The 26,690-nt window shown below is 32.3% G+C and overlaps 2 protein-coding genes across 25 annotated transcripts in view; both read right to left on the bottom strand.

Moving 5' to 3' along the window:
• Positions 1 to 204: 204 nt before the first annotated feature.
• Positions 205 to 7,488, bottom strand: LOC108975384 (tropomyosin-2). Of its 2 annotated transcripts, none has more exons than XM_018943832.1 (5): positions 7,383 to 7,488; positions 3,344 to 3,775; positions 3,048 to 3,267; positions 2,782 to 2,959; positions 205 to 435 (listed from the first exon to the last, which is right to left on the bottom strand). In XM_018943832.1, exons 2-5 carry the CDS (start codon positions 3,715 to 3,717, stop codon positions 353 to 355), a joined length of 855 nt encoding a protein of 284 aa, XP_018799377.1. In that variant the 5' UTR covers positions 3,718 to 3,775; positions 7,383 to 7,488; the 3' UTR covers positions 205 to 352. The 2 variants fall into 2 exon arrangements, with proteins under 2 accessions (XP_018799377.1, XP_018799378.1); XM_018943833.1 differs by lacking the exon at positions 205 to 435 and adding an exon at positions 2,179 to 2,306.
• Positions 7,489 to 14,130: 6,642 nt separating this feature from the next.
• Positions 14,131 to 26,690, bottom strand: part of LOC108975346 (tropomyosin-2) — a 43,402-nt gene continuing 30,842 nt past the window's right edge. For 6 of the 23 annotated variants that reach the window (XM_018943751.1, XM_018943750.1, XM_018943737.1 and 3 more), the window contains 4 exons: positions 26,512 to 26,574; positions 22,110 to 22,179; positions 16,356 to 17,743; positions 15,348 to 15,422 (listed from right to left, as the gene is read on the bottom strand). In XM_018943751.1, coding sequence (XP_018799296.1) covers positions 16,893 to 17,743; positions 22,110 to 22,179; positions 26,512 to 26,574 — 984 coding nt within the window. In that variant the 3' untranslated portion in view covers positions 15,348 to 15,422; positions 16,356 to 16,892. Of the gene's footprint in view, positions 14,708 to 14,912; positions 15,423 to 16,355; positions 17,744 to 18,146; positions 18,391 to 18,545; positions 19,164 to 19,758; positions 21,181 to 22,109; positions 22,180 to 25,132; positions 25,196 to 26,511; positions 26,575 to 26,690 lie in introns of those variants that run through there. The other 17 variants (XM_018943756.1, XM_018943755.1, XM_018943744.1 and 14 more) reach the window with 9 other exon arrangements.

The following is a 26,690-nucleotide window of genomic DNA, read 5'->3' as shown; positions in this document are numbered from 1 at the left end:
TTGTTTTTTTCTTTTCTTTTGTTTAATTTATTTAATAAAATATGATTTCAAAGCACGTATGCTCCATTTACTTTTGTATTGCATTGTTGCATTTTTTGTTTACTAGAAAAATGAAAAAGCAATTTAAGGTGTTGTTGTTGCTGTTGTTGTCGTTAATAATTTTTTTTTTATAACTTTTAGTTTTTCTTCATTATGTTGTTGGTGTTTTTAACATTTATACAATTATATTAAATTTACAGGTTACAATTTGTTGTGATTGTTGTTGCACATGGATGTTTGACTCCAAAAGCGAAAACTCTACAAGCGAACTTTTTCCTTAGAAAAGCATTGTCGTCTTCACTTAATGAACACTTTAATAACCAGCCAATTCGGCGAATGTGGAGTCCATCTCGTCGGCGAGCGACTTGTATCTGTCCTTGTTGACGCCCAATTCGTCTAAATAAATAGAAGGGGAGATAAAATTAATACCAAATTAATAAGTAATTATTATTGGTTTTTGTATAAATAAACACACTGTGCAGAGTTGTAAAACAAATAAAAACGAAATATAAATGCAAGCAAAAGTGTGCTCAAGAAACACAACAAACTTTAAACAAAATCGGAATTTTATACAATGAAATGGGCCTAATGGAAAGAAATGTCTAACTCGTTATAAAAATTTTAATACTGGATTTTCTTCTGTTTTTGACGGCATCATAATATGGGAAACATAAATAAATTACTCCTGATTAATCTTCAGTACAACTGAGAGGACTATTTGTCTTCTTATACTACATATATTCACATTATTCTCGAAAATACCTATATCGAACAAAAATCACAAAAATACTTAATTTCACAATCTCCAAGAGCTTCATTTCAAATTAGTTTTTTCATTTATTTTATGCCAAAATTATGAACACAAGCAACGAAAATTCTAGCCGCTTACTCCAAAATAAATCAAAAATATTTGTGTTGTCTGTCACTTAAGAAAAATGGCAGATATATATCTCAGAAACTAAAACAACTTGCAGATCCTAATTTTAATTAATGAAACTTCTTTATACACAATTCTATTTTTCCGTTTTATAAAACTAAAATTAAAATATATTAAAAGTGCTCTGAGATGTATGCTATAAAAATAACTTAGCTTTAAAATTCAAGAACTCTTCTCCAATCTGTTTGATGCCGATTAAGTTGCGTCAAAAGTGAACCGAAAACTTTCAATAAAACTTATTTTCAATTACCAAATGAAATAAATTATTTTCAAATGCATAAAACGTGGTCAAAACCCTCTAAATCCTAAAGTACCTCATCAACGGTAAGTATGTATACATATGTATATTAAACAAGGTGCATAATGTACGGTTTTCATGATATCAAATCCAATGACAGCCATAGTCAATTCAATAAAAAAAGTTTGACCTTTCACTCTTACACAATTTTTGACAACGATTTCCTACAGAAATTGGCAACCTAATGAGAAATATGCATTTTCTGCTTGTCAATCAAACTGTTGTGAAATTTCTGTTGTCAATTTAACTGACGTTTTGGTCATTGAATCTGACATAATAGAAACCTAAATATAAATAAATACAAACATGTGATCTCGATTGACAACAAAACTCAACATAAAAAATATACATACGAGTGTAAACAATTAAAAATTATGCATTCAACTTATCATATCACCTGTTTTTATACATTATTTTACAGAATAGAGCATCACTAGAACGGCGCTCTCGCATTTATTTTTGCTGTTGTTATGTACACAGTAATTAAGATTTTTACTCAGCAGTTGTTGGTTAGCGGATATTAAAAGCGCAGCTGACGAACGTGGCATTACCAAAAAAAAAAAAACAAATAAATGACTAGTGGGATGGGCGAATATTTACAGTGTATTTGGAGTAAGTGGGGAAGTGGCAGTTTTTGTCTTTCTCTTTTGATTAAAAGGTTACAGTAAATGGGCCGAAAATTGTTTCTGTGATGATTTGTAAAATGTATGGTAACATATTTTTTGAAGTGTATGTTTGAAGGTGGCCAAAAGCCACAAATTTAGTGGCATCAATGTTTGTTTGTTTGTGTAATTCGGAAAAGTACACATTTTTATGTCGGAAATTGCGTTTTGTTTTTTGGTTAGGCGAACATTTCAAAAACTACAGTTGTTTGTATATTTGAATGTAGTTGCTTTCTTTTTTTAACTGAATGATATACGAAAAAATATATTTTTGTGATATTTGATATTTAATATCCGGTAAGTTCGGCAAATGTTGAATCCAAATCATCGCAGATTGCTTTGTATTTTTCTTTCTCATGGAAGAGACGGTCTGCAAAAAGCATTTTAATTTTTTATACATATTAAATACGAAGCATTAATGGCAGTTTACAGTATTAATAACAAAAAAGTCAAAAATTAAAAATATTGAAAATTAAAAATAACTTAAATTTAAAAAAATTAATATAAAATAAAAAAAAAAAATGAAAAAATGTTGAAATATTATATGGAAACACTACACTAGCGCGGTTTTCAATATGTAATATACAAAATAGTGTCACCGACTTTTCAAAAGTCATATATACAAAAATTTATATTTGAAGGTTAAGCAATTTTTGCAAAAAGTGTATAACCAACAAACTTCTCAGTTAATTAGTTGAAGCTAAGCAATTCGTTAAGCTATTCAATATTTCTTGAATACAAAAAAGCCCAAAGCATTTACAAAAAACCCTTCATTTTCTTTCAAAAAATGCATTAAAATATTGATAAATACATATATATATAGTATAAACTGTAGCGAAACATACCTTCTAGCCTGTCGACCTCCTTCTGCAGACGCTTTACTTGCTTCTCAGCATGTTCGGCGCGCTGTTCGGCTTCCTTCAATTTCACAGACAGAGTCTTCATCTCGCGTTTGAACTCCTCAACGCGTTGGTTGGCCTTCTCCTCGGACACTTCCAAAGATTTCAATGAGTTACCGACGACCTATGTCATAAAGAAGACAAAAAGGAATTCAGTTGGTTAATACATATATGTATGTATATGTCTAGCATATTCTATTATTTATTATTACCTTCAATTCTTCCTCAAGTTCCATGATCTTGGCTTCACCGGACCTGACACGATCTTCAGCCACTTCCAGCTCGTCTTCAACGAAGGCCAGCTTGCGTGATACTTCATCGGATTTGGTATCAGCATCTTCAGCCAACATACGGGCTTCCTTCAATTGGTTGGTCAATTGATCCATACGTTCTTCATCCTGCTGTGAACGGTTCTCCAATACTTTGCACATACTACGGGTGTGTAATTTTTTTTTTTTTTTATTAGAAAATATAGTTTCTCGTCGTTATTTGTATAGCTTTAACTAACCGGTTGTTCTCGTCAGCGGCTTGTGTAGCTTCCAACAATTTTTGTTGGGCGCTGGTGGAGCGTTCTTCAGATTTTTCCAAATCTTCTTCAATCTGTTGCACCTTACGATTCAAAGTGGCTACCTCAGATTCGGTGGTGGTCAATTGTTTCTCCTTCTCTTCCAATTCGCGGTTGGCCTTGTCCAATTGTTCCTTGGATGTGACCAAATCAACATCAACTTGTACCAATTTCTTCTCCAAATCGCGCAATTCTTCTTGCAATTTATCGGCGCGGGCATTGGCATCCTTAGCTTGAGATTCACAGGTATCGGCCTTATCAATGGCGTTATCCTTCTCAAGCTTCATCGCTTGCATCTTCTTCTTGATGGCGTCCATGGTGACTGTGTTTTTTTGTTTTACTTAAGAGGAGGGAAAAAAGAAATGAAGAATAACACTGCAAATATACAAAAGGAAACGACTGATTAGTTCATGCGATTTCAAATATATCTTTTGATTTAATAAAACACCGCTTGTCCGTTGCTCGATTTTTAAGAAATGGATATAAATATATTAATTGTTATGCTTTTTATTACTACATAGCCTAAGTATTTAATAAAAAAGGACTTATAAATCAAAACACAAAAACATTTTCATTATTTATTTTGACTCAACTTGTCATAACACCTAAGGTAGAGTTTAGACTCAAAAGAGATTAATATTATAAACGGTTAAGGGTTCACAACATACAAGTTAAAAGAAACGATGCCTTAAAGAGATGTGAGAAGAGAGATGGTGAAAAAACCTCAAAGATTTAGCATAACACGGAGAAAAATAGTTATAATGATCATCTCAACGTTCGTCGCATTTTATAGGCGCAAGCATATATATTGAAATAGCAAGAATTTATATTCTCCCTATAGGTGTCGCCGTATATCCACCTATTCTTTTTCAAATCTAACAATTTTTCCTTAGAAGGTGACATAAAACTTGTAAGAGCTTACGTATTAGGATTAAATGAAGTCAAGCAGCAAAAATGTGCGACTGACCAAATGCCCTTTTTAATAAATCGATATTTTTTTATTTCAATAATCGATCAATTGGAGGAAAATCTAATTATTATTTATCCCTCGAAGGCAGTTAACTCCTAAGATTGCCTGCCTAAATCAAGTAAAACACCAAAACTTTGAAAGTGAGCTTTTATAATTAATAAGTAACAGGAATTTAATTATTATTTATTAGTTTGCTAATAATTGTATGTCAATTAAAATCTAAATAAATAATTCATAAAAAGTTTTTAAACGCTCCAACACACATGTATGCATGTAGTTTATACTTATTGTTTCGCTACTTTCAAAACATCCGTTATTCATCATTTAAATTAAATTGGCAACACTTGTAAGTGCCGAAGTATTTTTGCAGCTGCTTAGTGTACAAATATATTCATGTATCTGTCTTATTTATTGATTGTATTTTAAGCAAACATATTTAGATGTGTGCTAAATATGCTACAGTATCTATCGCATGAAATTTCTGGCCCCACCATAACGCCCACACAATGTCCCGCGATCAAACGGCTCAGCGGGCGTAAACTCTCGAACGCATTTTCTTTCGGGCAAAGAAAGTGGATTTTAAAAATAAACTTTTATGGAAACACCAACCAATGTCTATAGGTATGTATGTGTGAATTTGTTGTTGTAATTAGCGTGTGGGCGGTTGGAAAATTTTGTTTTTATAGCATTAACTTGCTGTTTGTTTATGCGAATGAGCTTGAAATTCTAGAATGTAGATTTTTCAACACTACTTTTCGTGTCACGAACGTATTTCTGGAAGACTATCGTTTAGATATTTCTTTTTTTTTGGTGCAGTTGTTTGTTTGACCGTCAGGGTTTTTTTATTTCTATGTTCAGATGAGCAAAAGAAAATTCTATCGGTGCATAAGTATTATTTTTTCATTTTTTATATATGAAAAAACATATAATTTATTTGAAATTATACAAACATTTATGATCAAAATTAATTTGCAAAACAAATTAGTATTTAATTGTTTAATCAAGTCAATCGCAATTTAAATTTGCTTTTATAACGGCAAATGCTCTGAACTATTTCAGAAGATATAATAGTAGCTTAAGGTAAAAATAGCTTAAATTAAGTTGAGCTGTGGTAGTTATTTTGATATTTAGCTAATATACGGACATATAATTCAAATATATATTTTTAATACTTTAAAGCTTCCTATTCTGAGGAGTGACTTAAGTTTAAACAGATGTCGGGTCGTGAATAAATTTCTCTTAATAAAATAACATTTTCCAAAGAAACTTAAGACGATTTACGCCAATTTTCATTTATATAGATTATGTATGAAAATCAGGTATCTTATTAATATCGCCTTTCAAGAACTCAAGCAAAGTAGGAAATTAATTATCTAAACTTTCTTCACTTTTCATTCATTGCCAAGTTTAAGTTTAATAAACTTCAGTACTTGCTCAAAGCTTTTTTGAAGAACAACATTTATGATGATTTTTATTACATTTCAAAAAATATAATATAATATAAAACATATAAGCATTTTGCTGCTATTCCCGTTATGTACCACTAACAGTGATCTCATTTATCGTTTGTCTATTTTTAAGATCCGAATTTTTATATACATATGTGCATAAGTAGACACATGATTTTAAAATAAAATTTTGAAATGCTTTGTGGGCGTAAAAAAGATACGAAGTAATTACATACTTTCAATCGTAAAACGACGAAAGGTGACGTGACGAACGCACGGCCGACAAACTCAAGGATAAATGCCGAAATAGTGGTATGTGAAAGCGGCGAAAGCTTTGACGAGGTGATCAGCTACCAACTGAACGAAAGAACGTAGCAGCTCTCTAAGCTATAATATATATAATATAATATAAGCGCTATTCGCAGCTATGCATACATAAATTTTGGTGTAGAAAAAATAAATATTTTCTTGTAGGTGGCAATATGTATCAATGTCTGTCGATGTATGTGTGGTGCTTCAGCTTAAAAATAAATGTTTTTGACAATTCGAACACCAATTGTATATAATATATTTGTATAATACGAAGAAATGCCAAAAAATAACGGTATGCAGGTGTTTTTCTATATCATAAGCCCACGCAAAAATGCCTAAACGCCCAAATGTATATGTGTGAGTGTTTATGTATTTATGGATGTATGGGAGTTTGTCTGCTTTTCTCACTTAACGGTAGTTATATATATAGGAGTGTACTGATTGTGTGTACATGTGCGTGATTGTGCAGAAACTTTTCAAAATACCAATTTTAAAACTTTTATAGCAATTTTTCAAAATACTCACACATACATATATGTGTATATGTATGTTTGTATGTATATACATATGTATGTATGCATGAAATGAAATTTTATAATTTTAGTGTACAACATAGCATATTTGTGCTTGTATGTGTATAAGCTGGGCACATGGGCCAAGCGATTCGGTTACAAAATTCCTTATAAGCGAATTTTCATCAGCATCCAAATAAAATGCGTATATTTTTGTAACGAAAAACTGAAAAACTGAATTTTCTCGCAACCGTAGCGCGTTGCATAATGAATATTTGAAATATCTTTAGGTTAATGCATAACTTTCGGGTATTTCAGCAGGTATGGAAGTTAGCAAATGGACTTGTTTCGCCTGAAACGAATTGAAATTAATTATGGATTGTCACGACTAGTGCTCAGCTGCTGTATTTTTGTATATAAATATGTTTGCACTTCATAATTTTCATTTCTGCACCAGCACATACACACATACACGCTTAGAACTTTTCAATTTTAATTTTTTTTAGGCGTTGAGCCAAAAATATTTTCAGCCACTAATATAATATGCACCACCAAGTGCTAGAGGTACCACTGATATTTTGTCAATTTTAAATAACTTCAGGTTTTTTTTAAATTATTTTATAATATTTTAAATAAATTTTGTAAGCATAATTTTTTTAATATTTTTTTTAATTGCTGCGTTTTTGAAAATATTTTTTTTTAATAAATCCTTAAAAACGCTCGCAGCATCACTAACCAACCTTAGCGTTCCAAACACACTATACGCTGTCAAAACCCCGAGAACACTGATGCAAGACGAACTTTCCCAAAGCAGAAAGCCCCCAAACGTTCAGCGACTGGGCGGCTGTATGGCTAAACTGAACGAGAAAACACACATACTATCGCAATAAATGAAGAATCTACATTTCAAGAAGACTACTTGTACTTATACATACAAACATGCATATGTATATATGTTGATGTACATATATGTGTACATATTGCGGTCTTCAGTGTATTTTTGTGTTCCACACAGCTTTCAACACAACTAAATTCAAAATTTTCCCACTTTTCTGAAAACCCTTTAAAATATAATCTCGAAATGAAGAAGTATGGCGCTCTCTAGTAGCTTACTGCGTACTCAATGCGTTCTCGCTTTGTAAAATGCAAAACAAATTCAAAAATTTCCCGTTACATTTGAAAATTACCTCAGTCATACAGCAGAAAAATTTCCTTGCCAGATCGGAAATTGCTTGTATGACTGCTATGCATAGACACCTGTATGTAGGTGTCCATTGCATATACATACGTACATACGTACATACAGCATGTATGTTTTTACAACTTCACATAAATATTTCCCGACATGTACATATGATACTTAGTATATGATCGGGTCCATAGCGTAGCCTCACACGATGCTCGCCTTTGCCATCAACTCTTTAGGATCTCAAATGTGTATATGGTATGTGTGTATGTGTGCGATCTCTTTCATTAGACACAAATTCATACAGTAATTGAAAGACACTCATTTACATATATAATGCACATACATCTTACTCTGTTTGGATTAAGATGGCCATGTTAGTGTATGCTTGGAAAGATGAAAATTGCCACACTGAATTTTCCATACAAGCAGAACTCACTTAGTCCATTGATACTATGTGTTAGCAGCTCTATAAAATGTACATACATGATGCAAAAAAAATATACAAAATATTTAGGAATGTAAGAATATTTGTTTTATGTACATATGTACATAAAATTAACGCATAAAAACTATGATATGTACTTTGACGGCATTTCAAAATAATTGGAAAAATTATTCAAAAATCGACTAATTCCTTGAAAGTGGGTCAAGTGCCGTTAAAGCAAAAAACTCCTAAAAAACATTAATTAATATAGTTCCAATGCATTGCAGAAAGAAATTCATATATCAGTGCCGTTTCCAAAACAGCCGGGTATACATAAGTAGAACAAAGGGTTCCCCAGTTTATTTGGGTATTTCTACTCTTACAACTAAAAAATAACATTAACGAATAAGCCCTAAGTTTTAGAAGCGTTCATTTACTTAAAAGAAAAATCGTTATATGTACTAGAGCGGGTTGATTTACAGGGAGCCCGAAAATTGGGAAAATCTCGTATGCGTGAAATGTTTACGGTTCATTCGGAACAACTTTTCATAAGAGAGTATGGGTTTAAAGCCAGTTTTGAGTAAGCCATGCTTTAAGTGAAGTTTATTTTTACAGTGTTTACCTTGTCAGTTTTTGAGATATCCATACGAAATTTAATTCATAGATGCACTTTTACATTCTACATTTTGATAATTCACGATTCGGATATTTTGATACGACGATCGGGTTTCTTTTGGGCTTTTCCTAATCACAATAAGACAGCCAAAAAGAAAAATACTTTCTTCTACAGATTTGTTTTTAAATAATTTTATAGCCAAATAGGTACGTACATACTCTTTGTCGGTTTTGGTGTTATAATTTTTGAGATACGGCATAACTTTAGAGTTAAGCAAGATTCACCCATCTATCAATTATCGGACCAACATAACCAAGCTAAATGCTATCAAAATAAAGCAAAGAGACAATATAATTATCAATGTTCTGAACTATCGAAGGATGGTAAATTATAAGTTTTAGTTCGTAATTGGAAATACCAAGTCTAACTTTTCCTTCTTTGTTTTTGGAGTAAATCATCTCAAAACCGGTGAAAATAACTGTACTTTTATTAACACAAACCTCGATTTTAATAAACGCTGCATTGGAACTGCATTTTGAATATTTTTGATATTTGATCTGAAATGAGCTAAAATTTCTAGTGTCCGCTGTAAAATATTGCTTGCATTTGGTTGTTGTTGTTGTTGTTGTTGTAACGGCAGAATTCTGCCGAGTTGACAGTCCTTGGCCGGATAAAAATCCGGGTCCGTTCCGCTTGCATTTGGTCCATTTTATTGCTTATTTGGAAAATAGCTTAATGCAAAAATATGAGAATGTACTAAACACTTTTTTATTAACTATTTTTATATTAATTTTACTCACCAGCTCGCATTTTCCTCACTCAAATTATATTTTTGTATATTTCCTTTGGTTGCCTCGCATGTTTTGCCATTTCGTTTATAAAAATAGCCGATTTACCCGCAACATTCACAAATATTTCGTATTTGTTGGCCGGCGATCAAAGCTTTCGCCATTTCGCTGCCATTTGAAATGTGTGTATACTTATATACTTGGAAGTATACCTATATATTTATATTTACGCATTTATTTTGTTTAATTTTGAAACAAAAAGTGGTTGCTGCTGGCAGACTTAAATATTTTATATAGTATTTTGCTGTTCATATCCATACTTTGTCATATACTCATATACTCAGCCATTAGTAGAAAAAATATTTATAATTTTCAAATCGTGCTATTTAAAAATAAAAATATTTTATAAAATGTATTTTTAATTTGAAGCTACCTTTTGCTTGTGGGCCTTGTAAGCTCTTGCAAGAATTGCATTTTGAGCCTTTTCATTTCCTTATTTGAATTTATTTTCGGAACTAATTTAGCACAAATTCTTTGCAAATTTAAATGTCACAGAAAACGAAAATGGGCAGAAACTCGATAGGCTTTGTTATAAAAATTGGAAACTACTCTGAAAATTCGGCAACTATCCTTTAGAGAATATGTATCGTTTCACAAGCAGCTGATATTAGTAAACTTATTTGGAATAAGCAAATGATTTTAAAACGCTCATAAATTGTGTTGTAGGTCTCTGGAAAAGGTAAGTTGAAGCTTTGCTGAGACAAGTGTTTCTCGCTAAGAAAAGACTAAGAAATACTTCGACGTCTAATTATCAGATCGATTTCGAAGAATTATTCATGCTAAAAATGAATGTTATTATGATTGACAGATAGCATTCACGATGTTCCGATTAGTAGTCAGGCCACTAGTTAAAGAAGAGCTTTATGACAAAAAAATCAACCAGTAACCTCAAAGTTTTACTAGCAATGCGGGAATAAAAATTGGAGAGGTACTAAAAGAACTATTTAGCTTGATGAAATAGTAATCGAACCTGAGAGAAGAAGAGAACTACATATTAAGATGCATTCATTAGTCAACCAGAAATCTGGAAAATCCAAAATAGTGTTCTGATTTGATAGTTATTAGTGATTTTTTTTTTCATGAATTCCATTTTTTAAATAACTATCTGAATAATTTCCTCTAAAAAATGTTCAACACGAAGAACCAACATCACTTCCGATAGCTACATATTTACTTGTTACGAAAATAGACAAGGAAAGCGAAGCAGCGAAGTAGTAAGTGCTCTCAATATCCCAAATCAAAATCAATAGTTGTGTGTGGGCAACCCAACAAGACGTGCAGGAGTACAAAAATATATGTATATATTTATCAAACTTCCACATTATTTGGTAAATTCAAATCGTTTTTATGACCGTAACACCCACGCACACGCCCACTTGTATATATTTGAAACTATTTGCCTTCTGGCGAGTAACACTGACCAGATCGTTATCCCACAAAAACAATATATACTTTATGTAAACAAATTGAGATAAACGTTTGGCTTTCCAAAAGTCAGAAATTGTAAAACGAAGCATCTATCGAATATACTGGGTCAAAGTAAGGCTATCGGAAATATTACCCCATTTTTGCAATAATAACTGTTTTGGAATATCAAAAACAAAGACAATTTATAAAAAAGCATATAGATTCACAAATGAATTTATTTTATCTTTTAGTGGAATATTTTGATTTTATTTTCTATTACAAATGCAACCAATTTCCTCAGATTCAGATTAAGCAATAATCCACGCCAAAATTCGTGCAAACATCTCATCAAACAAAAAAGTTTTCCCTACAAGGACTGAATTTTGATCGATCAATTTGTATGGCAGCCATATGCTAGAGTGGTCCGATATCGTCGTTTCCGACAAATGGGCATGATATTGGGAAGAAAGAAGGTGTGCAAAATTTCAAATCGATATCTCAGCATGTAAGGGCTAAGTTCGGGTGCAATCGAACATTTTATACTCCTGCAACTCAGAAATCAAAGCGAGGGAAATATCTACGATGTAAAACATTAACTAAAGGTTCGGAATCTAAGCAATTTTTTATATACCCACACTATATATAACTTATACACTGACCTATATATTCGGTATAAGAATTGTTAAACCAAAATCACAATACGTAGTCATTATAGAAAATCAGCCGGATGTTCGATAATGGTTATATGGTAGTCAACTATATGTAGATACTGGGGTCCACATATTCGGTACCTAGAGTCTTGAATAGTTTTGGTTGGATTTGGAAAATTTTTGGTCATAAGGTGGCATACTTTAAGGGAATTATTACTGCAAAATTTTATTCCGTTACTTTAATTACATCTTTATTTGCGTAATGGAATGTGAAAAAATCAGATGGTATTTATTTTTGTGTTATATGGGAAGTAGGCATGGTTGTAGTCCGATTTCGCTAATTTTTACACTGTGACACAGGTCGGGTCCCGAGATATGGGGTTTCACCATGAAGTGGGCGATGCCACGCCCATAGTGCAAGTTTCATAGCGGCTCGCATAAAGCCGTCTCATGCCATCTCGGAGGTAAAATTTAATGTGTCTGGCGTAATTATGTATTGCGCTTTTAGTAGTTTTGAACAGTACCGTTATATGGGGAGTGAGCGAGGTTATCTTCCGATTTTCCCAATTTCCACACCGTCGCTAGGAGTCTTTATAATATTCAGTTTGGTTGTTGTACCTTTAGTGGTTTAGGAGATAACATTAAACATATTAAAGAGCGGGGCCACGCCCACTTTTTCCAAATTTTTTGTCCACAGGTGCCCCTTGCCACTGCGATCCTCTGAGACAAATTACAATCTTATAAATTAATTAAGTGCTTCGTTATGGCACTTACGATTACGCCCATCTACGAACTCGTAATTTTTTTTGTACTAAGGAACCTGCGTACCAAGTTTCATCAAGATACATACATACATATATCAATTTTTACTCAAGTTACTGCTTGCGCGAACGGACGGACAGACAGACTGTCACCCGGATTTCAACTTTTCTCGTCCTATGCTATCAATACCATCTCTCTCGATTAGTTTTAGGTTATACATACAACCGTTAGGTGAACAAAACTATAATACTCTGTAGCAAGAAGTTTCAAGAGTTAAAAATTCATCTTACTGATCATTTATAGGATTTCCGACGTTTCATTCGGATAATCAGTAGCATTATTTAATAAAAAATAGTGATTTATTATTACATGAAATTCCGTCTTTTCGATTTTTTTTTATATCTCACAAACTCTTCGTCCGAAAAACTGTCTTTTAACACTAAGAACAAGCCATATGAATTCAATTCCAATGCATCTTATAGAAACAAAACGATTTTTCAGTTTGATGGCTTTTTCGAATTAAATCGCCTAATACTAATGTAGAGTATTTTTTAAAAATGCGGAAGCGATATGTCCTCGTTAGCAAAAAGTTGTGTTGCTAACCACAGTTGTTTGCATTCTCTCACCAGGTAGTTGTTTTTTTGAAGGTAAAATGAAAATTGGCTTTACAAAAAGTATCAAATTGGCGAATCCAGATGTTTCCTAACTGTTTATTTTTACAATAGGAACCAGATTAAAACCGCTTAAAAATACATATGTATATCTGCTTCCTATTAGTTCCGGTCTAATTTGTAGTCGGCTTATTGATACTTTTCAATAAAGAAAAACACTTCGAATTCATCAAATGCCTTGCGAAAACTATTCGACTATTTTATTTCGTTTTTGTTTATCAAACATTTTTTATAAATACATGTATATTTTCAAATATATTATGCCTTATTTAAACATCATTTCCACAATTTGTATTTTTGTTTTTCACATTAGTACACAATCATTTTTATAGTTTTCGCTTAATTTATGCAATTTAGAAAAGCGCACCATTTACATACATACTCATGTACATATGTATATGTGCTATTTATTTTATTTATGCATACTTTTGCTTAAATGTGTATACTTGACATCGCCGTTTTTTGAACTATTTTGCAATATATTATGTTTGATTTTATTATAGAGAAATTACACTTGAATTAAAATTTCCAGGCAATTGCCTCCTAGTAGAACAAGGTTACAAATTTTTCCCGTTGGTATTAGAGCTCTTGCTACTATTCGAGTAAGCAGAATAACTGAATAGGGTATTATTCAAATAATAATATTCGGTTTGCAGTATCCGGATAATCAGAAGTCGTCGATCGAATAGTATTAATTAGTTAATATTCGGACGAAAGGTTACAAATTGGATATTCGAATAATCGGTTTTATTTTTTCGAATAATTTTAAGAGCCCTAGAGTTTGTATGTATATTATTTAATATATAGTAAAGCTTAAAAGTACAATAGAAAAATATATATATATATGTTTGCGTGTGTAATTATTGAGTTTTATTGAAGGTTATTTGGATTTTGTATTGAAGATTATGCGAAAGGAAATTCTTCTTTCGATTTATTGAAAAGCTGCGGCACACATACACAAGCAACAATGTTAGTGGCGAAAATTAATTGGGAAATTTTTGATATTTTCTTTATTTTTAATATGAAGGCTTAATTTTACACATTGCTTAAAATAAATTTGCATAAATTGCATTATTATAAAAAATCGTTTGATACCAATGCATGGTTTCACTACTTAGTTAGCAAGAAGGCAGTTTATATGTTAAATTAATTTGTATTTAATAATGTTTTTTTTCTGTATTTCTGTAATATGTAATGTGTTTATATTTGGAATGTCATCCTTGTTGCAGCTTTGCAGTTTTTCTTTTTGTTTTTTTGCTTCAGAATTGTTTTATTGATCGGCGTTACATTTTCCAGTTCACTGGTACTGTGGTATAATATTTTATTTGAAAAAGTGTATGAATTTCTGTTGATTTCGCTTATGCTTAGTTTGTATTTATATTTTTTATGCCGAAAAACAGCTATTGCAGTAGCGCAAATGTTTAGTAGTTGTTCAGTTCGGCATATTCCAACTCTTGTGCTATGGTTTTGTACTTTTCCAGGCCTTTGCTGACTTCGGCTGTTTTTTTTTTTTTTGTTTTTGTTTTTGCAGAGGCAAGGCATGTAAGAGATAATAAAGAATATAAGTCAATGATGAATGTAAAAGAACGAAATAATAACGAATTTATCTGCTACCATTGTTTGTCACAAAATATAGCAATTAAATCATAAATTATTAATATGGAAATAAAATACATTTTTTCAACATTTATATGCTCGTGAAATCAATATTTATTGCTTGTTTATTTTTAAAATTTGTTTACAAGAGCGTGCATAGGTTTTACATAAATGTTTATACGAGTTTTTAGTGGTATAGTGAAATGAAAAATATGCAAATAATAAAACTAAATGAATACAAATACACAATTTAATATTTTTGCTTGTTTAACATCATCTCAGTGAGCTTCACAACTACCTAAGGGCAACGACTACAGTTAAAAAGTGTCTAAAATACGAAATACAAATCAACGCTTTGAGAAAAGCGAGCAACGAATATTGATACACAAGTTGTCGCCGCTGCATTAACCAAACTAAATATATATTCTATAAACACATAAAGAAAATTGAATTGCTTTTCGTTTAGGACTACTGCTGCTTGTAGTTGTTGTTTGGGGTTTTGTCGTGACAATAATTGTTGTAAGGTGTTTATTGTTCCTTGAGGATGAGCTCGACGAAGGCGGTATCGAGATCGTCTCCAATATCCTTGTAGCGTTCCTTCTCCGAGACAAGGTCGTCTAATGAAGTTGATTAGATTGAAAGAAAGGTGTAAAATAATTAAAATAAAATGTAAATGATATTTAATAGATCTGTCTCTTATACACATCTAGATGTGTATAAGAGACAGTTTACCATCTTCTGTAAGATGAATTAGGTTAAAAAACATAAATATATAAACTAATTACATATAAAATTGAGTATATAAATAAAGGACATATATAATACGTTTTAAACAATACAGTAACTTAAATAAAACATATATGTATGTACATATAGAAACAAAATATAAATTAATATCAATATTCATATTTTAATTATATTGAAAAAACTATTTATATTTAATTTTTTATATTTATATTTAAAAAGACCAATTTAATTTTTTTAAGAACATTTTGCATTCAAAATTGTGGTTTAGTTCGAAAATGTAAATATTTTTAATAGAAAAGAATTTTTAATGCAGTATCTGACACAATTCAAAATATAATTTTAATATTAATTTCAAACAACTCCAACAATTATATTGTTTTAGTTGAGTGCCATAAAAAATAGTGAAAGTGAAATTGTAATGTGATAAAAAATAATTAATATATTTCGCGCATTAAACATGAATTTTGAGAAGATTTTTAATAGTGAACACGAGTTGTTTGCAAAAATTCTCAATCATGTTTTGCCATTAAGAAATAGTCCGGCAACACCACAAAATTTTTGTATCATTTTGTAAATATTCGCGATGCAACTTAACAGTTATCAAAATCTTTAAAAATTCCTTTAAAACAGTTTATTTGAAATAATTATCTGTAAATAAGCAATATTCTTCATATAAATAAAACCAATTTATTTAAAATATAATAAATAAAAATTTTTTTCCCCAGTTCAAGAAAAAAACGTAAATATATAAACAATAAACAAATAAAAATGCAAAATCAACTAAAAATTTAAATAAAGTTTACCTTTCGTGCTTCATTAGACGGCGCAATGTTCAAAAGCAACTTCATTTGCATATTGGCTTAGCGACATGTTGAATTGTTAGTGCGGCTGCCGCGTCATTTTGCGGTGTTTACTCTTATATTATTTAAATAGCGTTTTCTCGAAACAAAAATATAATTGAATCAAGCGTGGCAAATCGTTGTTAGCATTAAATATGAAGGAAGCAAAGACAAAAACACTCCGTTCATAGCAATGCAATACCTAACATTGGCTCAAAAGAGTTTATTTTTTTTAGATTTTTATTATTAATAAATTAGGAAAAAACATAACAAATGCATAGTTTTAACTTAAATAGGTAGGTATTCAAAGAATTGTATGTGTGTAAATAATTATGGATCCTCTAAACTAAACGCGTTCATGCAAACAACTAAAACTGGCAGCTTTTGGTAGCGGCTGTGTTTAACGCCTATGACATTGTCACGCCCAAAGAAGAGGTTCGCGCCCTGCACACCAGGTGCTTATGGGTTAATTTGGGTTTTTTAGTTTTTTATGATTAAAAATTAAGCGGTGGGCGCAGGTTCTGGTGCGGCTTCAGGAGCTGGGGCAGCCTCTGCGGGTGGCGCTGCATCTGCTGGCGGCGCTGGAGCTGCTTCTGGGGCTGGCGCAGCTTCTGCAGCTGGAGTTGCCTCTGCAGTGGGTGCTACTTCTGCAGCGGGAGCTGTCTCTGCAGCAGGTGCAGCTTCCGCGGGTTGTGCACCCTCAGCAGCCGCTTCGGCAGTTGGTGCGGGAGCGGCCGCATCTGCTGGTGCACCTTCAGCTGGTGGTGGTGGTGGTGCAGCTGCTGCTGGCGGTGCACCTTCTGCAGATACAGCTGGTGCACTTTCTGCAGACGGTGCACCACCTTCTGGTGCTGCTGGAGCCCCTTCCGCTGGTGCAGCACCCTCAGCTGGAGGAGCAGCTTCGCCCTCGGTTGGTTCTGCGCCTGGTGGTGGTGGTTCGTAATTCTTAACGAATGGCACTTCCGCACCTTCTGGTGGCAAATCAATGGAGTACTCAAACGGTGGTGGTGGTGGCGGTGGTGGTGTTGGTTCTTTAACTGGTTCAGCTTCTGCTGGTGCACCCTCAGCTGGAGGCGCACCAGAAGCTCTTCTTGCTGCACCCTCTTCACCTTCGGGTGCGTTGGCTCCTGCTTCCGCTGCCGCCGCTTCTGCAGCCGCTGCTGCTTCTGCCTCAGCTTTGGCAGCTTCGGCCGCGGCAATTTCCTCGGGTGTCGGCGTTGGCAGTTTAGGTGTTGGCGGTTTGGGATTACGTGGTGTCCAGAATGGTTCAAGTCCTGGTATCAAATCCATGAACGCCAAATCAAGACTGTCGCCGATAAGACAATAACGCTCCTTCTCAACAATTAAATCATCTTGATTTTTTTCGGAACAGTATTAGCGCGTTCAGAATGTTTTTTGTGTTTTATTTTTATTTGCGATAGCATGATCATTTGATGAGCAAAAATGCGAGAAGATAGTAGCAAGAACATGCGAGCAGTGAAAAGATTGAAAATATAATAATGTGCAATTTAATTAGAAATTAACAAATAAAATAGAAAAGCTTATAGTAGAGCCAATTAAATATTGATGAGGATGTAAAAAAGTCCGAAGAATGTCTTGAAGTTGTAAGGTGGAAGATTTTTGGCTGGTTTGTTAGTGGAAATGGTTTTATTAGTCAAGCAAAAGAGGGACGTGACGTTAAGACACAGAAGAGCAGGAGCACAATTCAGGCAGCATATCACAAATCGTCGAGCAAGTTGCAAATCCAAGATCGTATTTCACTTGTAGAAAAAAAATTGTTTTTAATTTTTTTTATTTCGGAAAATCGCAGTTAATCACAGTATTCAATTTCATCGTAGTTTATTCGATGATCCTTTAGTTTAAGTATCTAATTATGCTGGTGGGGCATCAGCTGAGGGAGCTGGTGCTGCTTCCGCAGGTGGTGGTGGTGGTGCTTCAGCTGTTGGAGCAGGCGCACCGTCAGCATCCGGGGCAGTTGTAGCTTCAGCTGTCGGTGCTCCTTCGGCTGGTGGTGCACCTTCGGCAGGTGGTGCTGGTGCAGGTGCTGTCTCTTATACACATCTAGATGTGTATAAGAGACAGGTGGTGCTTCAGCTGTTGGAGCAGGCGCACCGTCAGCATCCGGGGCAGTTGTAGCTTCAGCTGTCGGTGCTCCTTCGGCTGGTGGTGCACCTTCGGCAGGTGGTGCTGGTGCAGGTGCTCCTTCGGATGGTGGTGCTCCCTCAACCGCTGGAGCTGGGGCYCCTTCCGTAGGTGCAGCACCCTCCGCAACTGGTGCTGGTGCACCCTCCGCAGGTGGAGCACCTTCAGCTGCTGGGGCGCCCTCCGCTGGTGCTTCCTCTGCTGGTGGTGGAATTGCATTGGGATCAAAGTTCTTAACGTATGGCACTTCAGCACCCTCCGGTGGCAAGTCGATGGCATATTCAAATGGTGGTGGAGGTGGTGGCGGTGGTGTGGGTTCCTTCGCTGGTTCAGGTACCACTTCAGCTGCTACGGTTGCACCCTCACCAGCTGCCTGTGCACCTTCAGCAGCACCTTCAACTGCCTCACCACGCTCGGCCGCTTCAGCCGCAGCTTTAGCAGCAGCTTCAGCTGCAGCAGCCGCCTCCTCGGCAGCGGCGATTTCTTCAGGCGTTGGTGTAGGTATTTTTGGTGTTGGCGGTTTGGGATTACGGTCGGTGTAGAATGGTTCCATACCCATCAAATCAACGAATGCCAAATCAAGACTATCGCCGATCAAGGCGTAGTGCTCCTTTTCTATGATCATCTCATCTAGTTTGGCAGACGACGTAGCGCAAAGATGTTGGTAGGTTAATTATATATTTGTGCGTTGGAATGGTTGTTGGGTTGGTTGGTAGATTGGTTTTGGTTGTACGGGTTTTGTTTTGTTGTGGTTAAATTAACGATTGGCAGTAAAGTAAACATAACGGCGTTGGTAAGGCAAGATGAATAAAATAAAAAATAAAAAGAAATTTAAAATCATTATATTAACACTAAAAGCATACATAATTCGAACTTTCCCTGCAAAAGTGTTGGCGACCTAACTGTAAACATGTAAATGTTTTTAAAGTGATGTCTCCCAAATTGGGCGGGACTACAATAGCACAACACGTCGAATTTACTATAACACATTTACACCAGAACACTTTTTTAACAAAACAGTTATTCCTACGGGGGTATGTTCATTTAAAATGCTCAGTTTATGTTTGGAAAAATACTTTATTTGTGCAAATTGCAGCTGAATCATATGTAAATGTATTTCATGGAAAAATATAAATAATTGCCTTCTTATTTTGATTGAACTCGTGTAAATAACTCGAGCGAAGAGTTGCTTTTTTGTAACAATTTGTAGGCTTGCTTTTTACAATTTTTCTCTATTTATATTGTTCTTTTAATTGGATGTCTACATGTGGATCGTGGGATGTCTAGTTAAAAGGAAAGAATAGGAAGGAAAAGTGGGGCAGTGGGAGAAATACTTAAATATTAGCAATATTACACAGAAAATTATAAACATTTTTAGTTTTGTCTTTTTTGCAAATGTATTTTACTTTAAAATAATCAAGTAAATAATTATTAATACATAAAGTAGTTGTTTGTCTTGCTTTAAACATTAAACAGATAAATACATACGAGCGCACAGAATTATAAATGTTTAAAAATAAAATTATAAATTAATGTCTTCGCATACAACTTGTATGTATGTAGTATATATGTATGTATGTTTTAATTGAAATTTTCAAATCATTTCTTAGCAACAGGCGCATAATGGTGATCTCAAAAAAACAAAAAATAAGAATAAAATTTACAAATTAAATGTCAAAACGCTAATTTAAAGTACTTTATAAAAAAAAACTAATAAAATATTGCCAAAACAATTAATAAATTAATGTCAAATAATAAAAAGTACTTTGCATCGATTTTTATAGGGATAGATTTTAACATTTCTCATTTACTTTTATCAACTATACTAGTGTCGTTAAATTTTTAGCACTCTTTTGAAGCGGAAAAGTTAAAAATACATTTTTGTATACGTAAAATGGAATTTTTTTTCACACAATAATTGGAATGTACGAAATACAATAATATAATTTAGACCCGAGCTTAAATAATTTACAATTTTCTTAGTAGAATTATGCAATAATTAGCAAGAAAAATTGATATTGCATACAAACTTTGTAAAAAGAAATTAATGGAATTGTTTGTTGCTACTACCTATCGCGACCAAACCGAAAACAAATAAAAAAAATTGCGATTTCTTTTCTACTTTTTTTTTTTAATATTTTAATATTGCTGTTGTGGCTCTAGTTTATGTAACGCTGCGCTATTCGTTTTGCAACAAAACCTTGCTTTTTTCTTTTTTTAATAATTATAATTATTTAATTACTTTAATATTATGGAAGGATGCCCACTCCGCCGGCTCGTTTTCAGGAGGCCCTTATAGCCACCGTGTACGACAGCAAAGGCACTATATATGTATGTAGTTATGTATGTATATATGTATTCTTGCATACTTTGTAAACTTCATCAAGTTGCTGTTTTTTATTACAATAGTTGTGTTTGTTGTGGTTATTTTATGCAGCGGTTTCATTGATTCATCATACTAAAACAGTAAGTATGTAAGTATGTTTGTATGTATACATGTAAAGGAGGAGGCCACAATGGAGAGCGAGTGGGAGTGGCAGTGGCGTTGATGTGGCGTATGATATTCACATATTTTGAATATCATGCAGAGTGACTTCCATTTCTTCCTGCAGCAGTTTGTTCTTATTGCGTTCGTTTACCAGATCATCTGATCCGATTTAGTTCAATTTCAAGCGGTATTTGAACGCGTTTATATAGTGTATGGTTTTCAGCACAAGATTATTTTAAATAAATATACATCAAAATAAAAGCACAAAAATTAAGGTACGTTTTTTAAGAAATTACATAACATTTAACAACATTAATTAAACACGATATAAATAAAATAAAAATAATAAATAATTGGAACGATAATAATTTAGTTTTAGTAGCATATTTTCATAATTTAAACAGCAGGCAGTAGGCGGAGCAGGTAGACGAGCGAGCGGGAAAGCATATAAAATGAAAAAAATCAAATTTTAATAAATTGAAATTATAATCGAAAAGAGAAGTGCAACAAATGACTTAGTTATCGATTTCGCAGCGCACCGTTGCACAACTCGAATCAAAAATAAAATAACGTTGGTTCAAATAATAAATTTAAGATATAAAAATGTGAATAAAAATACATTTTGGTAAACAATACATATAATTTTAAGTAACTATACTTCTCTGGCATAACGCTAAAATACTGTATTTTCACAAATGGTAATTTAAATTAAAAAAATTAAATTCAAACATTACACTAATTAAATATTTAAATACAAAATCTTTGTTTTTTAACATTGAAAAACACTAACAAAAGGATAACACAGATGTGAAAATGTTGCTAACTGTATTATGTGCTGTGTGACCTAGCAACTGACTATCAAATAAAATTTAAATTATTAATATGAACTTCAACGATTTTCTCAAAAATTACGAAATTTATGTAATATACAAATTCATATACAAAATATATTTTACTACAGTAAAATTGTAATTATTGTTGTACTATATGTATACTAACAATACTACTAAAAATATATGTAATTCTGCTTTTATATTGTATACTTTAAATTCTTATAATTAAGCGGAAAAAGTCTTTAATGGACATACCTTCGAGCCTGTCGACTTCCTTCTGCAATTTTTGAACGGAACGTTCAGCGAATTCAGCACGAGCTTCAGCCTGAGTGTAGCGATTCAAAGTCAATGTTCAATTTGATTGCCGAGTAGAAATTTGTGTTTATTGTGAGGAAAATATAAATAAAAATGTCTTAGTTTTTCTTCAAATAAGTTGATGGTGTGAGAAATATTTTTTGTACATTTATTTGAAAATCAATAAAAGATGGACTACGCAAAAATGTGCAGTAACAAATTTTTCTTTTTTCAATTTATGTATGGTATTTAAAAACTACTTTTTTGCAATTTTTACCAAAAACTATTTTTGAGCTCAAATAATGCCAAAAATTACTTCACTTATACATTTAAGTACAAGTGAGTATTATTCCATTTTCTTCTTGTCACTGCAACATTTTAGAATTTATCAGTTCACTTCAGGGGATAAAAGCTTCACAAATACTACCAAAACCAGCGTTAATATGTTTTATCGAAATTGTTTTCTGTGCAATACACTCGTCTTTTTTTATTTTTTTTATTACTATTGATTACTTTTAAAATTACTGGCTAACAAATCATACGAGATTTCATTTTTTGTTATGTTTGTTAAATAGCTTGTTAATTCATAACTCGTAAATAAAATAATAATGTTAATTGTAAAATAATATGGTCAGTAATACTTCACAGTTATTTTTTACCTTCTTTTTTTTTTAAATCACATTATTATGATTATGGTTATAACACTTGCTTCTAAAGGTATGTTTAACTTACTCATGTTTTTTCACTAAAATACAACTTATTTAATAACTTTGATTGGAAAATATATAGGCGGGCATACGATCTAGTAGTACCAACTTTTAAGCTTTTAATAGCCTCATACGTTCTCCAATTTATTTTGGTTTAGACTACAAAGTTGACAGCAAAGGACTACAATTTTATTTTATTTTATTTATTTTTGTTAAATTGCCACTACATTTGCTACATTCTTTTGCTTCTGTTTTCGCCAGCAGCAGCATCTACGATGGAAATAAACTTCTTGTGTATGGCTTTATGCGTATAAAATAACTACACAAACTGGGGCAAGTACAACTTACAGTTTCTAAATTAATTTTCATTTGAAAAATCTCCTTTTCGCTTTCTTTTTGCGATTCACGAGCCTAAACATGAACGAAGGAACGCAGCAAACAACAACGAGATGATGCAACGGCGACGCACACAAACACAAAAGAAAAATATATCACTTTTATTTAATTTTGTAATACTTTCCTTTTACCTGGTGCACAAATAATACAAAATATCTACCGAACTGATTTTTTTCAAACGCTGCTTTAATAATTGAAATGTGTGCTTGAATGCATATATGTATTTCTTTTTAATTTTTGAGTTTCGATTAAAAGTAACGGGAAATAAATTATATAAAAATGCAAAACTTATGCAATTTATTACAAGTTAAAACCACAAATGTAAAGGTGGAACGAAGTAAGAATTAATATAAATACTGCTAACAAGAAATAATATAGTGGAAACGTCATACAAACAAAAATGTTTATGGATTTCAGAATAAGGCGGCACACAAATATTTTTTTCACTACACTGTGGCGTGCAATGCCTCAAGGAGGGTCATCAACGCCGCTACAAACAGTGATGTTAGAAATATTTGCTGCTTTTATTTATTCTTGTTTAAACTTTTTTGCAATATTTCGCAGCCACTGTCATTCATTGCACAAAAAGTTGTTTTCAATTTTATGCAAGTGTACACTACATTTAAATTAGACAGGACATTAAATGCTGTTTTACAAAACAAAACAAAAATTAAAAAAATAAATATAAAAAAACAAACTTCAATAATAATCATAATCAATTTTTTTTTGTGGTGAGTTCTGGGGTTGTATGGAAATGCAAAGGATAGTATCTAAGCTACCACTGCCGAATGTTTAGTTTATCTTGTGGCATGTTTTATTTTAGCTTCTCTTTGATTTTTCCTAAATCGATTGTAGAATTGTTTATTTTTAATTTATTACTTGCCATGATATATTTTTCTGTTGTGTGGTGATCGCTGTTGTTGTTTGGGTACATATAGATTCGCTATCTAATTACTGTTATACTTTTCTTTTACTACTCTACTCTATAAATTACTTTAATGGCAAACTATAATAATATTATGTAAATATAGTATGTATGTGTATTAGCACAAAAATAGAAAAATAAGCTCAGGTTATATATATATTACAAGAATACACATTGGATCCTATATTTTGTATGTACATTAATTAAAATTGAGAATAACAATTTGTGCAATTCGATATTATACATTTATATATAAAAAATATATACATATATGTATATAATAATATCGTATACTTTTTGATTGCATAAAATATTTATGCGTGTGATATTCACGCATTTCAAGCATTGAGGGCGCATAATAACAATAACAAGTAGTACAAAATGGGGAAGCTCGAATTAAAATAAGCATTGGAAAGTAATTTTTTAGACAAGGAAAGAACATAAATACTAACCATTTACAAATTTTTAAGCTTTTTAAAACTCATATCCACATAAATCAAGAGGCGAACACGGATATGTGATGTCTAAAGAAAGAGCTTCAACTTTAAGAAATTATGGAAGTAACAAATACTTTTTTAACACATAAAACTTTAATTTAATTATGAGATTATTATTTTTGGGTGAAGCTTATAAATGTAGTAATTTATATGGCGCTCTTTGACTTTGATAATAAAAAAGTGCAGACTTACTGCACAAATAAATAAGTTTATTTAACGATCCAGAAAAACCCCTTAGTTCTCTAATCTTAAATTAAATTTTCTCTCTCAAACTGAGGACTATCATAAAAATTAATAGTTTGTTACACCCACACATTATTAAATATTAATACCCATCCACCGTTTGGAAGCTACTTAAAAAATTACATGAAATAATACTAAATTTAATAGCCAGTCATTTGGCAATAAAAAAGAAAACTACTGGCAAGTATTTAAGTATTCAATAAAACGCATTAATACCTCTCTCAACTGATGATCCAAAAGTCTGATTTGACTCTCGAAAGTTTCCTCTTTTTGCGTGGCCTACAATTTATGACACATTTTTATGTATGGTCAAGGAGAACAGCGGGTTAGCAAACACAATACGTAGATGTTTTAATAAAAAATGCCGCCGCCAGTAGTCAACAATAATATTGGTGAAATATTGCGTTCGGTATTTTTTATTTATTTATTTTTTGTTTTTTTTCCACGAAGTAGACAAAAAAACAAATAAATATGTTGTAATTTTAGTAGGTGCATATTCGTTATTAGGCGAGCGTTTGACGGTAGTGTTATTTTATTTTAATTTTTTCGTTGACATTTGAGCGCATTAAATGTTGCAGAAAAAAAGTAGTATGTGCAAAAACAATAAAAACGTTTACGTGCAAGAAACGTTTAGATTTGGCGTTTTTATTAATTTTATTTAGTATTAGATTGCAGCAGAGGTGATAGCAGTTGTGGTAATATTGTTGTTGTCGGCGTTTTAATTTTTATACATTTGTTGTTGCATTGATTGTTGCCGACGAATATATAATTCAGTCCGTCAACACATAATGATGCAGTGTTTTTGTTTTGACGTGGAATGCAGCAATAATCGTGATTAAGTATTACAACAACAAAAAGTACAAATCAACAACAAGCAAGCAAGCAGAGCGGGTAACACATGAAAATAAAGGAAGAGAAATAATTTAAATTAACAGGTTAATCATAAGTTTTTTAATTACAAATAAACTGAAAGTGAATTAAATTATTGATAATAAAACAATTTGTAATAATTACAACCAATAAGAACAATAAATCGGTAGATATTTTATATGCATTGCAAACTATATTATTTATAATTTATATTTTGAGCAGAGGCTAGATTTAATGTTAGAGGCTAATCAATATTTTTTTTATATATATGTAACAATAAATCGAATATATAAATACATATATATATGTATGTAAAACAATATGTTCAATAAAATTAAACGCAGAGCGAGCAGAGGAGCCAACGTGACAATGTGGTCCCTATGTTAAAAAAAAAATTCAAATGTTGAATGTGGAAGCTGTTCAAGACGAGCAGAATTGCAACAGCAATAACAATGCGATGAACTTAGTCAGCTACGTCGTGAAAATCTAAAGTGTTCCTTCGAATATATGATTTTTTTTTAATAATCACCGAGCCTATTATAAAAGTTCACATCACTTAAAGAAAGTGCCGTAAAAAAATGCTTAATCCTTCTTTTGGATTGATAAAAAAAATTAACGCTGTTTCGCAGTTTACATTGTTTCCGCTAAATTTAGGTTTTTTGAATGGGTCCATTTTTTATTGGATTCGCAAAAACTGCAATTGAAATTGCTACTATTTATAGTACCTCCTTTAGACGGGTGTTCAAGGTCTTGATTTGGTTCTTGTATTCTTCCTCACGTTGATTGGCCTTTATGTGGTTAAACAGCGAAGTCGACGAAGTTAATTTTTTAGAGTAATTAGCGTTGAACCAGGGGAATAATGGAGTTTTTTTTGCAAAAAATTTATGAATATTTTAAATTAGAA

Source organism: Bactrocera latifrons, unplaced genomic scaffold, assembly GCF_001853355.1.
Source record: "Bactrocera latifrons isolate USDA-ARS-PBARC rearing strain unplaced genomic scaffold, ASM185335v1 scaffold_64, whole genome shotgun sequence".
Classification (NCBI taxonomy): Eukaryota; Metazoa; Arthropoda; class Insecta; order Diptera; family Tephritidae; genus Bactrocera; species Bactrocera latifrons.
Note: the sequence above shows the minus strand (reverse complement) of the source record. Positions and strands in the feature narration are given on the sequence as shown.

Excerpts from the sequence above, each read along its gene's own strand:
- LOC108975384 (XM_018943832.1), bottom strand. The coding sequence starts at position 3,717 with ATGGACGCCATCAAGAAGAAGATGCAAGCGATGAAGCTTGAGAAGGAT. Across the intron at positions 3,268-3,343 it reads GCCGCTGACGAGAACAACCG|TATGTGCAAAGTATTGGAGA; the intron begins GTTAGTTAAAGC and ends ACACACCCGTAG. Across the intron at positions 436-2,781 it reads GGAGGTCGACAGGCTAGAAG|ACGAATTGGGCGTCAACAAG; the intron begins GTATGTTTCGCT and ends CTATTTATTTAG.